Source organism: Pyxicephalus adspersus, chromosome 5 (genome assembly GCF_032062135.1).
Source record: "Pyxicephalus adspersus chromosome 5, UCB_Pads_2.0, whole genome shotgun sequence".
Lineage (NCBI taxonomy): Eukaryota > Metazoa > Chordata > Amphibia > Anura > Pyxicephalidae > Pyxicephalus > Pyxicephalus adspersus.
The window spans coordinates 105191719-105208321 of record NC_092862.1 but is presented as its reverse complement, the minus strand read 5'-3'; the positions used below and the strand labels follow the sequence as shown (position 1 = coordinate 105208321).

The window sequence follows — 16603 nt, the reverse complement described above, 5'->3', positions numbered from 1 at the left end:
CAGAACAGGGTCTTTATGCTTCTGTGTATGTAGAATGGAATTATAAAAAAACACAGATAGGTGTGCATCCGACATAATTGGCATGCCTGGTAATTTAGGTGATCGTGACCACTATATCAGAGGTTTAGGAAATAGTTCTTTTTTTTCTGTAGACATTTCTACACAAAAGCAAAAATATTTCCCCATATTGAATGTCAGTGAAGGTCCATTTACATCTGGCTTCACATTGGGACAGGGTATCTTTATTACTTACAGTTAATGTAATTAATAGGTTTAAATAAAGCCTTGTCAACAAGAGGCTGACTTCCTATGAATACCTTTCATCACTTCAAGAAGCGATGATCTGCTTGGATTGTTTCCAAGTATGTCAAACACTTGAAGGACGCCATCAGCAATTCTTCTTCAAGCACTTCCTTTAAAATGAATACTGGATCAGCAGCCTAATATGTTTTATAGACTTTTGTGTTCCATAAGATTCTATGATCTAAATAAGAAGTGTGAAAATGTAACATAACCAAGTAATACATCCTTTTTTTGGGGGGAGGGGGGTCAATAGGATTTATTTTCTCATTATTGTTTTGCAAATTTCATTTTTATCTTTGAAAGAATCTATAGAAAAAAATGTTGCAATAGTTATATAACACTAAAAATGTAACAAACAAAAAATTAAATAAAAAATTACAATGGTAAAAAACAAATTAGCAGAAAAATAATAGCTAATGGGTTTAAGGGAGCAAAACGTTAATTAAGGTTGATTAGGTTTAATTTAAGGATTAATTATTAAGTGGAGTAATATAAATATTTTATTTAAAGAAAACTATAAAAAAAATTCAATTTAAGGACGCTATAAAGTGGGGAATCTGACATTCCCTTAAACATTCAGAACAACAGAAATGGAAACGTTAAGGTTATACATATACAAGGGGGTTAAGATTTAAAAAATGACCTGCCTGAAAATCTCTCTGTGGGCTTTCCCAAATACTACAACCTTCTAGTTCAAAGGTGGAACAGATCTACAAATAAGTGTGCTTGTACTCATTCAAAGCACTGAAACTAGAAAGAGACAGACACACTGATGTCATTACTTCCTACTTCTCTATGCAATGCACACAGTTCATGGCTGCTGTTGGGAACCAGCAGGAATGCTGCAATAGCTTTCTCACAGCCACTGTATATAATGTTGAGCCTTCATGATAAAAAACTAATCTAAATATTAATAGCAAGTCACATTAAGTCACGGACAGGAAAGCAGTTAAGGAAAGCTTTATGCTAATCATACTTCATCCAGGAAACAGGACAGGCTTTTTCTGACTTGGTGCAGCCTTTAATGAACACTGTGAGAAGCTTACTTTTCCTCACTTTAAATCCAGATATCAATGGTCATCATGACACATAGTTCTATGGAGAGTAATAAAACCATGTCAAGGTATTTTATACTTCTCTCGTTTTTTCCCCTTTATGCAGCCATACTGGTTAGAAACACATTGGATCTAATTTATTAAAGCTCTACAAGGCTGGAGAAAATACACTTTCATCAGTGAAGCTGGGTGATCCAGCAAATCTGTAATGGATCTGGTCCAGGATTGAAAACATTTACTAACAAATAGCAAATGACTTTTAAGCAATCCATTCCAGGTTTGTTGGATCACCCTCTGCAACCTTGGGGAGCTTTAATAAATCAGGCTCATTGTCTTAAAGTGTAAGCAAAAGTTTTTTTTTATGTTCACTTCTTGAGTAACCGGTATCACCAAAAAAAAAAAAAATAAATATGGGGAAAAATAAATGTTATTGTTGTCTTCTGTAGAACAGGATTGCAGAGCAATGTGGGGTTTTTAACCTTTTTTCACCTAAACAAAAAAGTTTTAGTTATAGATACCATTAAAAAAAGGAAGTACCCCCCACCCCCAAATTCTGGAGATAAAAAAGAGAGACATTTTTAGCTTACAGTATATCAGCAATAATTACATGTATATGACACACCTCTGCTACCCTCCCATGCGGACCATAAAAAATATGCAATAAATAATTGGATGAAATGAGAAGTTTTTTTTTCACAACTATGTATCCTTTATATTGACTTTTCATAATAACTATTGTAAGAATTTGAAGCTGGATGGAAGTTTTGTGTAAATCACTTTTTAATAGAAAAAAACATTATTACAGAGGTGTCTACGGACGATGGTTTGAGGGGTCTGGTGAAGATGGGGGGGGGGGTTGTGATATTAGCATTGTGTTTTTTTATATCTGGCTCAGGACGTTTGGGTTCTATTTGGTTTGTTATATGTGTTTTTCTAATACTTAGAACAAAAATTATTTGACTGTAAGACTGTAATTATTGTATGTTCTGTACGTTTTTGTTATGAAAAACCAAATAAAATCAATAAAAATTTAATGTATAAAAAAAAAAAAATACAGAGGTGACTGTATCCGCACAAAAAGAGGGCCAAATGAAGGGGAAAGAGGGACAGACATAAGGACTGGGTTTTGAAATAGGGACTGTCCCTCCAAATCAAGTAAAGCTACGTACAGACGTCAAATAATCGTCGCCCAAGGTTGTGCTTGTCTCAGTCAAAAATCTAGCATGTGTACAGCGTTCCTCCGATGTCGCTCATTAATGATGATCAGTAACCCCTATTCACTTCTATGAAGCGGAGCACACTGGGGTGTCACTTGCTCGTCCTCCCAAGTCCCTTGTCAATAAAATACAATAATGTTGTGTACACAGCACATTTTGTCATTTGAAACGATCACAAAAGTTTGTATCCAGCAACAATCATCTCATGTAAATCGGACGATTGCATAGGGTTAAAGGCTAATTTTGAACTTCGCATTGTACCGCATTCTTAACCATGCTCCTAGCTGCTCCCATTCACCTGTATGGGACTAGAAGGAAACCGCTTTGTGTGCATATTTGCTTTTGTGGCACAGTTGTTGGGAGAGACAAGTCATGTCTGGGTATTCAGTTGCTTTTCCTCTTCTGGAGGAAGAAGAACCACACCACAAATGAAAGGACAACACATGCAAAGTATTACCTTGCAGTGCAGATTGCAGCTCCTGGGTGCAGTTCTTTAGGCACCTGGGAGCAGATTATTGAGCACTACTGCAAGTGTAAAAGGATCCTAAGGAGATATTGTGGATGTCAGAAAAATAAATATTTTTAATAGCTTTAAAATAAATATTGATTTCTTATAACTATACAGAAAAGTTCTGCAGTTGTCTGTAGATGAGAATAAAGCTGATTTCCCAGCAGCTCATTATTGGTAAGCTGCAGAAGAAGGACTGAAGTCCATAACTAGTAGGGATCAGCACAGAGTCCAGTTTGGAAGCAGAGAACACCTGTCCTGGTTTTTCAGCTCACCTTCCCTACAAATCTCAGGCCCTATTATTCCCCAGCAAGGTGTGTGAACAGCCCAGCTATCATGACTGCAAAAAAAGGCCCATCATATGATAAGTGGCATCACCCTCCCTCCAGGTGCTGGGGCACCCACTTTATCATCACCCAGTCTCCTTTCCTGGCACCCTCCAGCGTTGCCTTTAGATTTGAAGATGAGGAGATCTGTGAAAAGACAAACAAAGGTATATTGTTTTGTCAGCAGTGTGTGTGTGTGTGCTACCTGAGCCCTGCCCCATGTCTGGCAGGGGAGGAGGAGGAGGGCAGCTCTGTCTGACTGTCCCTTTGTGTTCTGTAATCGGTGCAGTGCCAGGGACATGAGAGGAGCACAGCTCACAGATCAAATAACTTGTCAGGAAGCGTGCAGCCATTCTCATAGCTAGGCAGGGCAAGAGGGGGCATGTGCTGGGAACAAAACTTCTAAACTGTCCCTGGGATCCCTACAGGGGAGATGGAGGAGCAAAGACCCCGAACCCAGACGGTGAGCACCACCACCAGCTCCTACTGTGAGACCTTCACCACCAGTGCCAGCCTAGCCTATGACAGGAGCTTCATCTCCACTGTACCAGGACTGCTACTGCTGGCAGAAATTGTGAGTATGGCATCCTCCTTATTTCTTCTTTTATATATATGCATCCTGTGCCCATATGTCAGGGGTGTACACACTTTTAAAATGACAAAGTCAAAATGATCTACCAACAATAAAATCTTGGACTTAATAACTCCTGTGCGCGGTAGAGTTTATTTTGAAAGGCAGTGCTCCGCGATCTACTCGTGTTGCCTTTGCGATCTACCGGCAGATCCCAATCCACCTGTTGGGCACTCTTGCCATAGGGGGTGTAGATCTGCTTCTTGGTATATTGTGCAAATAAAAGTGTCTGTGCAGGTAAAACTTGTTAGTTTACAGCAGTACGTTCAACTGGAGGTTCCTTGAGTTATGAGCTGTGTGCGCCTCTCAGGTTAAGTTTTTTTTTTTTTGGATACCAATCATCTTTTTGGCTATCTGTAATGGTGACATTCTTCTCACTGGCCAGTAATGTAGGAGACATTTTTCCCACTAACCACCATGCTAATGTACTGTGGGCTGCAGTTATTATTATTATAGTAGAGGGTATTTCAAGGGGTTAAACTTCAATAAACACTGATTTAGGGAACAATAAAATAGTACTAGGCTTTTATTATTATTGTGGTTTACATTTACTTGTTTCCTGCAAAAGTGCCCCCATTGGAAGATATCCTTACTGTCTTGTTGTTTGGGGGAAAACTTTAACTCATTGGGGTTTTCCCTTATTTTTTTCTTTTTCCGTGACTGTGGTCAGTACATAAAATGGGGTGAATCTCCTATGAGGACACAAATGTAAATACAAACAAAAGCTGACTGTATGCAAAAATAAGTTTTGCCTAGATATACATTTTAATTAAAAAGAACTGTAATTTTATTGTACAGGAAACTGAGGATGTGGGGAGTTCTATTTCAATATCCTATTTTTATTTTTTTTGGGGGGGGGGGTTAAATTCTGTTGTGATGATAAAGGGTGATAGTCCTCATAATAACACAAAATCCTGGGACAACATTTTAGGAGATTGTCCCTGGCTTTCAGATGCGATTACAGATAGAGCTAATGTTTTTATACATTGTCATAATGTTGTTTTTGAAACATCTGAGATTAAATGAATTCTATTAAACATTAAAAATAATTAGGAGAATAATTTTAAAAGGCTTTAGATGAATGAGACAGGCTAAAAACATTTAGCACCTTTCACACTGTGATTTGCTGTCTTTGTTGTTTTTTGGCAAAATAGGGCCTGAAGGAGATCTAGCAAAGTACAGCACTGCGAAATATGTTGGTGCTATATAAATCCTGTTTATTAATTATATTAATAATTAATTATAAAGAGAGAAAATGATGAATATTGGGAACCACTGGAGTCTAAATATATTGCACTAGACTAGGGACAGCTATATAGCTCTACGGAGATTTTTTTTCAAAAACAAATCATTCCAACTGAAGCTTGATCAGGTATGGAACCCCAACTATTTTTATCTACCCCTTATATAGTCCTATCCTTATTCTGCTTTTGGGGTCCATATAGAAAAAGCTTACACTATGCCTAAAGCTACGTATACACATCAGATGATGTGCACTCCTATGGAGGGTTCACCCCCCTCCAAAGAACAGAACTGCACTGTGAGTACAGCACTTTGTTATTCATTTATCACTGGAAACAATGGAGAAGATAATTTCCAGTGACAATTATCTGACAGCTGTACAGGGCTCCTTGGCAAAGAGCAAATACCAAGATCAGGGCTATAAACGCAATACTGCTAGGTTATATACTCATGACCGCTGCGTCCTTTGCTTTGCTAGCTAGCAGGTATGGCACTAGAATTCACAGTTTGGCTGCTTTGTTTACTGACCTGTAGGTCTGCCACTTTGTTTCAACTTCCTGCTCAACAAAACTTAGTGCACCTGAAATATTTTTTCTTAAGAAAGAGGTATGCCAAATTAAACAGAAATACTCTATATACAGGGGGAAGAACCCACAGCTGCCATTGAGGGACACTCTATGCCAGGGGTGTCAAACTCAAATACACAGTGGGCTAAAATTAAAAACTTAGACAAAGTCGTGGGCCAACCTTGAAATGTATTGAAAAAATAAGGACATTTTTCCTTCTCGTTAGATATAAACCATTTTCATATGGAAACAAAGAGGTTTTGCTGCACATTCAATCTGGAACAAGCTTATAATTGGGAAGGAGGCATAATTTTTCTTTTTCATTTTTTTTTTTTTAAACTTTCTCTATTTGTAGTCTTCCGAATTAAATTTCAATGGTAACCTTTGTGCACAGGCAAGCAATAATAATAACAATATTCTTCTATGAAAATCCAACCATTCAAGTCCATGCCTTGGAGTTGCAAGGAAAAATACAGCAGGGGGGAGTGCTGGAAATGCCAGACGCGGCCAATGCGGGGCTAAATTTTATGAGTGGCCCGCCGCTGAAACTCCCTCCTCATTGAAATAGCGCCGCTACTAAAATACCTGGCATTATTTGCGTCTATAAAACAGTCCAACACGGGGCCACGGACAGGCGGTGAGACTGCTGGTCTATAGACACAAGTGATGCTGGGAATTGTAGTAGCGGCACTATTTCAATGCCGCAGCGAGCCAGCTGCAGTTCATATTTAGGATTCCTTTGGGGGCCAAAAAAAACGGCGTTGGGGGCCAGATTTGACAGTTTGATACCCCTGCTGTATGCCATGCAACTGGTAGTTAGGAATGAGATCAGCTCCTGGAACTCTGCTAGTGAATTTTTAGCATATGGGACAAACAGGGATATATCAAACTGCCTTTCAGCCTATTGCTGTTTATCCTATAGAAAATGCTAGCTGCCGAGCTTTTATGAAATGTATAGGTTACAATTCCTTCTCTGACACTGAACCTGAGAAAGTATACTATTCAGGTGTTAGGACTTTCTCATCCCTAAAGTGGACCTATCACCACAATTCTTCATATAAAAGGGTAGATAACCCTTGTAAATAAAGTATAAAGCCCTGCCCTTCTGTCTTTACCCCCTTTTGCTCTTGTCTAATCTCCTTAAAATGAAATAAAAGTGTAAATCTTGCTCTTTGCAATACATAAAAAATGTATTGTTCCCTGATAACTGTATGTGATATATGTAACAATAACATTAACTACTTCTATTAAAGTAAAAATAGACCACAAATAATTTATAATGTGCAGCCATGATGTGACCGTCCACAAGCACCTTTTGTCTGCTGTGGTCTTTATATTTGGTTTGGCTATATATGTGTAATCTACATTTGGGAAATAGGAAAGCAACAACTAGGAAAACTAATGCTCCAAGCAAAGTCTTGGCATAATTTTACTACCAATTATCATTTTACCTTTAATAGATATTGTTTCTTAAAATACTGCAAATGTTGGAAATGGCAAAATATAACCTATATTGAAATATTTATTATGCAATGTATAAATATTTTCACATGCTGGTGAAACCCTAAAAAAGCTGTTTCCTTCCCTCCTAATGAGAAAAAGTAGGATCGGCTTCATTACACTGCGAATGTAAAAACTGTTGAAAAAACCCTGTGTGTAATAAACGGAACTTCTTGGATTCAGAAGCACACTTGTCACGTCCAGGATGACTCTATACAAAGAAAGAATTGGTTTGTCAAAAAGGGGAAAAAAGTAAATGGGTCATTCTCTAGCCCCTAAAAAAAAGTGTAATAATATAAGGCAATATTACCTGTGGCCGATCTTTACTTGCTATTATACTTCAATTTGTGGTTGTGCAATGGTTGGCAGACTTAATATGCAAATTATTCTGAATTTTCGGTCCTAATCCTTTACAAAGCTCTTTAATTCCTTATTTAAAATACTGGGCCACTTGATTTTGAGAGCAGTTCAATCTGTGTATACAAGATAACATTCCTTCTGTAAGTAAACCTTGACTTTGAAAGCATTCTTGTTCGTCTGCCCAGCATTTTTAAGGTGTGCATATAGCTCTAAGGACCTGCACTGTGTTTTTTTTTTTTCCTAACATGAAAATGGCAACCTTCAGGTCATGCTAACAGGTGAAAAGCTATAAAGCCGTTCTGATGGTTGATTGCTCCAGAACTAACATTTGTATAAAAATACATTCTTGCTATCAATACATACTTAATGTAAATAAAGTGTTAACTAGATCCCCCTAAAATTGACCTTAGACTGTATTAAAAACATGGGTCTATGGTAGGGACATTAGATTGTGAGCAGTTATGACTATGGACTTTGTAAAGCTCTCCTTAATATGTCGGCATGTGTATTAATAAGTTTAGGGATCTTTGGGCAAATTCATCTTCATAGTTCATTTTGATGGGTCTTACTATAGATAAAAAGTATATGGTTGTTGTACAAGCAAAATGGGACATTAAAGGCTTCGTGTGTGGCCATTTGAGCAAATTGTACAAATTCTTACTGAAAGAAATAAACTTTAATAAAGCTTTGCTTAAAAGCAATATTATTGAAGCTCATACCATATAGCATAACCATGTATCACACCTCCATAGGCATGTTAAAAAAGTCATGTAAGTCAGACATTTGATTGTATATTAAGTAATGACTATATGCAAAGATTGCTCCAACTTGTTTAGTATCATATATCTTATCAGGAGAACTAAAACTAAACAGGGAACTAAAAGTAATCCAACAAAAAGCTAAATCAAACAAAAAGTAATTTAACAAGCAATAACAAAATAAATAAATGAATGTACAAATTCAGAACAACAATGCAACAATTGTAGCTTGATAAACACCAGGTATTTGCTAACAATGACAATTGGGCACCAGGCAGATGAATCCCACTGGTATCTTCTCCGAGAGTTTCACATATTATAAAACCTGGGCTGGGACCTATTTGTCAAGTTTCACACTAGAAAACAAGATTATCCTGAGTAAATATTATGCACCCACCTAAGAAAGTAACACAGAGTTATATTAACGTTAAACAAAGGGCATGAAGACAGTAAAATGAGGCATCTGAAAATTTTTTTTTTTTTGAAAAGAAACCATTTTATTAGGCTAGTCATGGCAACTGTATATGTGTGACAAAAAGAATATACATTTTGACTTGGTTAAATTGACACCTGAAGTACAAAGTTTTGTCAGATCTCTATGCATGTGCCTTTGTAATGTGACAAGTTGCCAGGTTTACTTGGGGTCAAACCTTCAGGACTAAGCATTTGCAATGCAAAGATCACAGGCTTTCCACACCTCTAAATATGTAATTTTACCCTTAACATATGACTTGGGTGGCAGCGCATAGCCCTGAGCAGAACATATGACTTGGGTGGCAGCGCAAAGCCCTGAGCAGAACAATGTGGTCCCCCTAGTTCTGCCCCATGTTCTTCCATGTACAGTCTGCTTTGGGACTGACATGGTCAGACAGACCAACCTCCAGAGATTGATGGTACTGGATGCTGAATAAAAACTTGTTTCATTGTCTGCCATTAAAATGGACGTTAAGTAAAATGCAAAGCATAATAAAAGCTTAGGTCCGGGATTCTGAAGACTGAGATAGGATGAGCATATAATATATTGGAACCTAATGATGTTTCAGCAAGGTGAACTTTTAAATCTGGTCATCGGCTCCATAATCCTCATTAGAGCTTTTTAATTTTGGATAGTATAGGTAACAGGGAAGTATTTAGATTTGCATATTGCATTGTTTGAAATGAATATAAAGTAGCCATTTACCTATGGATTTGTATTTTTGTCTATCAAGTCCTGGGATTTGCACAGCCAGGCAGATAATACCACTTTCTCTGTTTCAGTAAAAATATGGCAATATCATCCCCCTTTTCCAGCCTGCTGATTGGGCAGTGAAAGAGCAACAGGAAGTTGTCTCTCTGCTCACTCTTTTTTTTTTCCTAATTTGTTTGCATATACTTTGCCCTCACAGTCGCATGCAAAGAAATTCATTGGTTTCTAGTTCAGCTCCTTCCTCTCCTATTCTGTGTGATGCTGTATATGGGAGTCCAAAAAGCAAGTTAGAAGTTTGCTTTTATATATATCCAAAGATTAACTTTTTTAAAGTAACTTGGATCTGACTTTTACATTTCAGAAGCTTGTATATCTATCTATATATATATATATATATATATATATATATATATATATATATATATATATATATATATTTTTTTTTTTAAAGAACATCTCCATTCACAGTACTCACATAAGTATCTCTCCTTTTCAGAGCTCCTCTTCTCTCCGTCTCTCCTCTATGGCCTGCCCCGGCATTATTTGCTTCATGAACTTTGATTCTATAATAAGAAACCGATTTTATTACTCTTTGATTTTATCACAAGGCCTTTAATAGTAGTGCAGCTGCTGTAAGGTAATAATGTACGTACACCCCCCCAGAACTACATCTTCAAAGAGCTATTTCCTTAAATTATGTGTTTTTACTAGAAAATAAATATATGTTTGTGGAAAGGGGTGGGGATAGGTGTGTAGTCCAGCATTAATTGCTGACAATATTAGTTTGAAATACAATGCAAAAAAGGCAACATAATGTCTGCTGAAATAAAAGCTAGGAATCCTCTGAATTTCTGTGCACCATTTTCAAAGATGTGAAACATGGATTAATCAACATGTGTTTCTGAGATGCCCTGATATAAATTGTAAATTAAATCTCTCTTTTGTCCATGCAGGTCAATGAATATACACTGCTTGGTGCTTGGGCAATAAATCAGACTTTTATTTCTTTGCCCTGCATGTGCAAAATACAGGTAAATGTAGGGCTCCAGATTAGGGTCCATGCTGTGATTAAAGAAAAGCTTTCATACTAATATTATTTTCATTATTCAGCAGTGAAAAAGATTTGCCATGTCCAAAATAATTACATTTCCAGCTAGAGAAAATGAGTGCAGTTAAACAAATTTAATTAAAAATACAAGGCTATTGTTATGCACTAAGGAATTAGTAAAAAATTGTAAAAGAATAGTTCAGTAGAATTTTGAAGTTTTCTTTCAGTAGAAATATTATTTTAATATTTCTAAAGAATATATGAAGTTACTTTGACCATGTATCTGCCTACTAGTGATGAAAGCTAAGAAATGTATTTTTGCTAAAGCTATTTAACATGGTAATGTAACCATTGCTAGGGAATCTCGAGTACATGTGAGAACATGACCGTGGTGAAATGATTTGTACAAAGAGTGTAGCTTTTCTGAAAATAAGTTATGCTACTGTTTACCTATTGCTGGGGTCAGGGGAGCCTACTGGAACACAAAGTTAATTTATAGATAGACAAAACGCTTCAATAGAGTTGTCGCTACAATTTTAATTGCAAAGCCCCTAAACATGGCATTGTCACCAAAATTGTTATGGGGTGATAAGGCACTCATTGGAACATGTCCGAAGTAAATAAAATTCTGTAAATAAAAATATAGGCAAGAATGTTACTAATGTGAAACAAAACATAAAAAATGTAAAAAGTCAGGATCTTGCAAAATGGGACAGGTGGTCACCTTTCTGCAATAAAAACAGTTTACCTGCCTGTTTTGTAATACTTTTCTCGCACCTGTGAACAATCCTGAGATAGTTGGCTGCCAGGAATGAATGAATGAACTACATACATGCAAAGGAGTTGACTCATCCCAGTTTGGCCAATCAAGATGATGGAACTCAGAAAAGAATTGGGTAAAGATGTCCGTACCAGGAATGGAGTGAGGAGAGCTGGCTCCACTCTTAAGCTGGTAGGGTTCATTTTTAGTTTTTTGGCAGGTCAACTCGTATTTTTCCTTTTGAATTTGTAAAGTTTTGTGGTTTGATTAAATACAAAAAATATTTAAATGTTTAGAAATTGTTGCTCATCTTTTTCCTGGTGGCATGGTCTTTTAAAAAATCACCTGTTATCTCCAATACCTAAATAACCTGTGTACGCTGATTTACATATATACATAACATATATTTATATTGATGATTACACTTTTCCATTATTAAGTTGTTAGGAGCAGACCAAAGCACTTGGCAAGGCACTCAATGAGTCATACATAGTAACTGCTAGGTTAGTGGTACACAACGAACACTAGGATTGCAGTTCTCTTTTTTTGTGATGGTTGCTTAATAATTGCGAAGAAACTGAAAACTTCCATGTATGTTTTACATTACAATGTTAGAGCACTTGGTGGTCAAACATTTTCCCTATCGTTTTTCAACGAGATCCTCCTAAAGATTTCAAAATAGGAGTGAAAGAAAACATTTATTGGAAATGTATTTATTTATCGTCTTTGTTCTGCTTAGGTTTTTTTTTCCCTCCTCATGCTTCTAGTTTATTCCTGACGATATCACATAAGCATGGTAGTGGGCACCGATATCACCAGTCCACCAATGGACTTAATAGGAACCTAAACTGAAGATCTAAAATTAGAAAATGTTGGCTGGACCAAGCAGACCATTCACTAAAACGTAATGAAAATTTTTTAGCCCACCTTCAAGCTCACAAAAACACTTTGCTCCTTTAAGACCTTCTACTAACAGAAAATGAGCTAAAATCTTAACATGGATAGAGGGTGGCACTGAATCCTCAGAATAGACCTAAATCTATGGGTCACATGGAGCTGATGAATATCATTCTGTCTAAACTGGGGAAAACCACTTAGTCTAAAAACTTACTGATTGAAATCGAACAGGAAAGGGGAAATCCAAGCATTACCCTCAGATTTTTGGCCAATAAGTATTGAATCCAATAAAATAGCCTGACAATTCGTCATATTTGCTGCCAATGCATTTCAAACCTCTGATATTTACAAATGGTGTATTAATAATTGCCACACTTCATAGCTGCTGGTTGTTGCAGTGCTGACAGTCTGGCCTTCACTAGTAAGAAGGCCATGGTATGTTGGAGTTTGGGATGTGCCAGTTTTGTTTCCCTTTCCTCTTTTAGCATTTAAAATTTGATAGCTGTTTTTTTTGTTCTACCTAAAATGTTTTCCAAAGCTGGAAAAGTATATTATAAAAAGATTAGATATCAGGAATTGTAAGCAGGTGGAAGGATTTGTGGGAGTATGTAGGTGTCAGGAAGGGTTAAAGGTCGACCCAAAACACTCAGGCACTGTTTAGTTAAAAGTTAGTACTTATCTCTATTGGATGCGTACTATGGTCCAAAACGACAACAGTTCCAGCAGCAAGATCACACGGCTCGGCTTACCCCAGTGAATGCCCTATTTCATATCATCTAACTGGGAAGAGTAAAGCAGGGGGAAGCTGGCATTTCATTACATGTATCCAGAAAATGTCTGTACTGAATTCCATGATATCTGTACAATTATACACTGTACAATCTCAACCAATCAAATCGTTACATGACCATTGCTAGATCATTTTGACCAAACCTCCTTGTTACATTATAATTTGAAAAAAAAACTGCAATTGTTAGTTTATTATTATAATTTGTATATTACCAGTTGGGTCTCATGACCCATCAGGGCATACCAGCCATAACTTTCTTCTTATCAGGTCACTCCAACCCCAACCTAGTGTAGGAAGGAGGACACAAGATGATCACAAGGGTACAGACCAAACCGTTTACACAAAGCCCCAATGTGTGTATTCCATGTTTTTGTATTTACCTTGCTAAAAAAGATCAACTCGTAGGTGTCTCTCTAGTGGAATATTTGGAACACATTTGTAAAGTTTGAGTCTAGTCTGACTGGCACGGTGGCATCAATACTTTCTAACCATTATTTGGAACATTTAAGCAGCAAATGAAATCAGAACAATAATCTGATTATCTGTTTCAGTAACTCAACATAGTTAAACCTTGGAATCCGTTTATAAAAGCCAGGCAACTTGCATATTGAGAAGACCTCCAAGGAAAGCCATTTTTTTTTGTGTGTAAGTTTCCTTTAACATGTTTGAAGCTAACCTCAAGCCGTGCCCAGTCCAGACATTCAGTGCTAAAATATTTATACCTGAGCCTTGTTTACAGTAACCATCTTAGTACTGATTAACACCGATCATGTTAACCTTAAGCAGTACTCAAACAAAGAAACCTGGAAGGGAGTTCAGAATAATAATGAGGTTTTTAGGATGGTCAAGCAGGCAGATGAGTCTCCGATGTAACCTGAAAGTGCTCTGAGGACTATTGGATCATGGCAGCCATGTACAGGCGTATAAAGAAGCCCAGTTACCATCTGCAACCTACAAAAGATTGACTCTATGTAATGGAGTGAAGGAGGTATTTGTAGTCCAAATTAGGAGAGACGGTGACATCCATGGGTCCCTCTACATGAACAGCAGGAATATATTAGGTATTGTATTTTGTGATTTTTGTATGGAGGGGAGATGAGCAATATATTGTTAGTACATCTGCATTGGGAAATGTCGTCTACAATGATCCCACCAGTAAAAGGTGGTGAAACAATAATAATGAATATAGAAATATTTTATTTTTTGCAGGAAATCTCTTTTGCTCTTCATTTTCACACAACTACTAACGTGTTTTACCGGTAGTAATTCACTCAACAGATTCTTGTGAGTGGGTTTCTGTTTTTTAAGAATTAAGAAGCTTTACCAGTACTAGCTGCAGCCTCTGTTTCATACATATGCAAATGCCTTTGGAGACTGACAATATTTTTTAAAACAGGTCTCTGAAAGCAAGGTAAACACATATAAAGTTTGTATACAGAAAATGAGATTGCCTGCCTGCAGATATTGGTTCTGCTTAGTAAGACTTTCCCTGGTTATTGATGATAAAGGCAGAATAGAAGGAATTCACATACATTGTCATTTTGAGGGCAGATTGTTCTCCTGATATGCAGCATTTAATTATAGCACCTTGCGGAAGGAGAGCACCAGGGACTCTCAGCTGATACCAGACACATATTACAGCCTAATCTTTTGTACATCCGTGATATAATTTATTGGATAAAATATTAAAACCACCTGCCAAATACTGAGTTTGTCCCCCTTGTTCTGGCAAAACGTCTCTGACCCATGGAGACAAGGACTTCACAGGTCTTCTGAAGGTGTCTTGTAGATATTATCAGACGATTCTTTAAATTGCATGGCCTCCTGTTTCCATCTTGTAGGCAGCAGTATGCTCCAATCTTTTACTCTGTTAGGCATATGATGCACCTAACCATCCACCTGATTAAAAAAAAAAAGATTCTTTATACTAGACTGCCTTCTTCCATTGCTCCGTGGTCTACCACATGTGCCCATTATAGGTGCTTCAGGATATGGACAGGGGTCAATATGGACACTTAGACTGGTCTAAAGCCACATATACATCTGCAATTTTTGTCATTTGAAAGGATCTTTCACTATCCTTTCCAACGACAAAAGACTGCACAATGCAAGAACGAGTGCTGTACATAAGCACCATTCTGCTGCATGGAAAGGGGAGAATGACAAAGCGGCACCTGCTGCGCGCTCTCCCCCTTCCCTTGCATTAGGATCATTTGTTGCCCATTTGTCGATCATTTATCTCCCATGGATCCGTCAGGACATTCGTTCAGACAATAAACAACGGGTGCTGTACACACGCCCGATTCTCGTCTGATTTCGGCCCTGAGCCTATTATCAGACGAGAACCATTGGACGCGTGTATGTAGCTTAGGGGTATGCAGCACCATGTGTTGCACTGTGGCTCCTCCATCACTGTTCCTTATTGAGTGATTATTACTGGTTGTTTTTTGGATTACCTTTGACAGGTGTAAAGCACTGCATACTGCAACACCCCAGATTGCAGCTTTGGAAATGCTCTGTCTTCTAGCCAAAAGAAAATAGGCCATGTAAAAATTGCAGTAACATAAGACATGCAATGCTGCTTTTGTAAAAAAAATGAATCCCCAGCTTTGGGTTGTTTTTTTGTTTTAAGCTCTTCAATGTACAGTGCATGCACCGTGTAGACTAGAGCTTGACTCTAAATGCGGCGGTGCCAAACTGAACCAGGCGCTGAGGACAATGTAACTCCTGTGCACATGCAGGAGTTATAGTCTGTGGCCATCCAATGGCCAAATAGGGTCGCCGTTTTCACAAAAGTCCTCTATGGAGCCAGCGTAGAAGATGCTGCTTATTGAGGATTCAGCAATGATGGATCCTGGACCTGTTATTGTGCAGGGTGGCACCACACAAGTAAGTATGTGCCATGATCGGCAATTATGCTGGGTATACTTGCATGGCAGAAGCTCACAACCCACTGAGTTCAGTTCCACTTTAATGTTCTAGATCTTTATTTTCCTAAAACGTTTCATTGGTATGAAAAAGTTATAAAACAACATACTGATATGCATGATGATTCATAAATACAACTCCATAAAAAAGTACAGAAATTTTCATTTGCATTAGATCTAGCTTTACCAAAACGGTGTACAAAACTGATTGGTCCAAGCTTTAACCAAACCAAATAAAACAAAAAATGAAAAACAAACATGGGAAAGGGTTTGCAGAGCAAAGCTGCGTACACACTTCCAATTTTTATCGTTGGAAATGAACGACGAACGACCGATTGGCCAAAAATCGTTCGTAAAAAAAGTAACCATCGACGCCGACGAACGAGGATAGTCGTTGGAAATGAACGACCGGACCGGCGGATCGGATTGGACGACGATCGTTGTCCATCTATCGTGTGTACGGTCGTTCAGTGATCGTCCATGGTCTGAGCATGCGCGGTGAACGAACGTTCGCTCACTTCCTGAGGTG

The 16603-nt window shown here is 37.7% G+C and overlaps 1 protein-coding gene across 1 annotated transcript in view; it reads left to right on the top strand.

Annotated features, from left to right (window-relative positions):
- The first annotated feature begins 3387 nt into the window (after positions 1 to 3387).
- Positions 3388 to 16603, top strand: part of CMTM8 (CKLF like MARVEL transmembrane domain containing 8) — a 30162-nt gene continuing 16946 nt past the window's right edge. The window contains exons 1-2 of the mRNA XM_072413446.1: positions 3388 to 3576; positions 3838 to 3983. Coding sequence (XP_072269547.1) covers positions 3420 to 3576; positions 3838 to 3983 — 303 coding nt within the window. The 5' untranslated portion in view covers positions 3388 to 3419. The remainder of the gene's footprint in view (positions 3577 to 3837; positions 3984 to 16603) is intronic.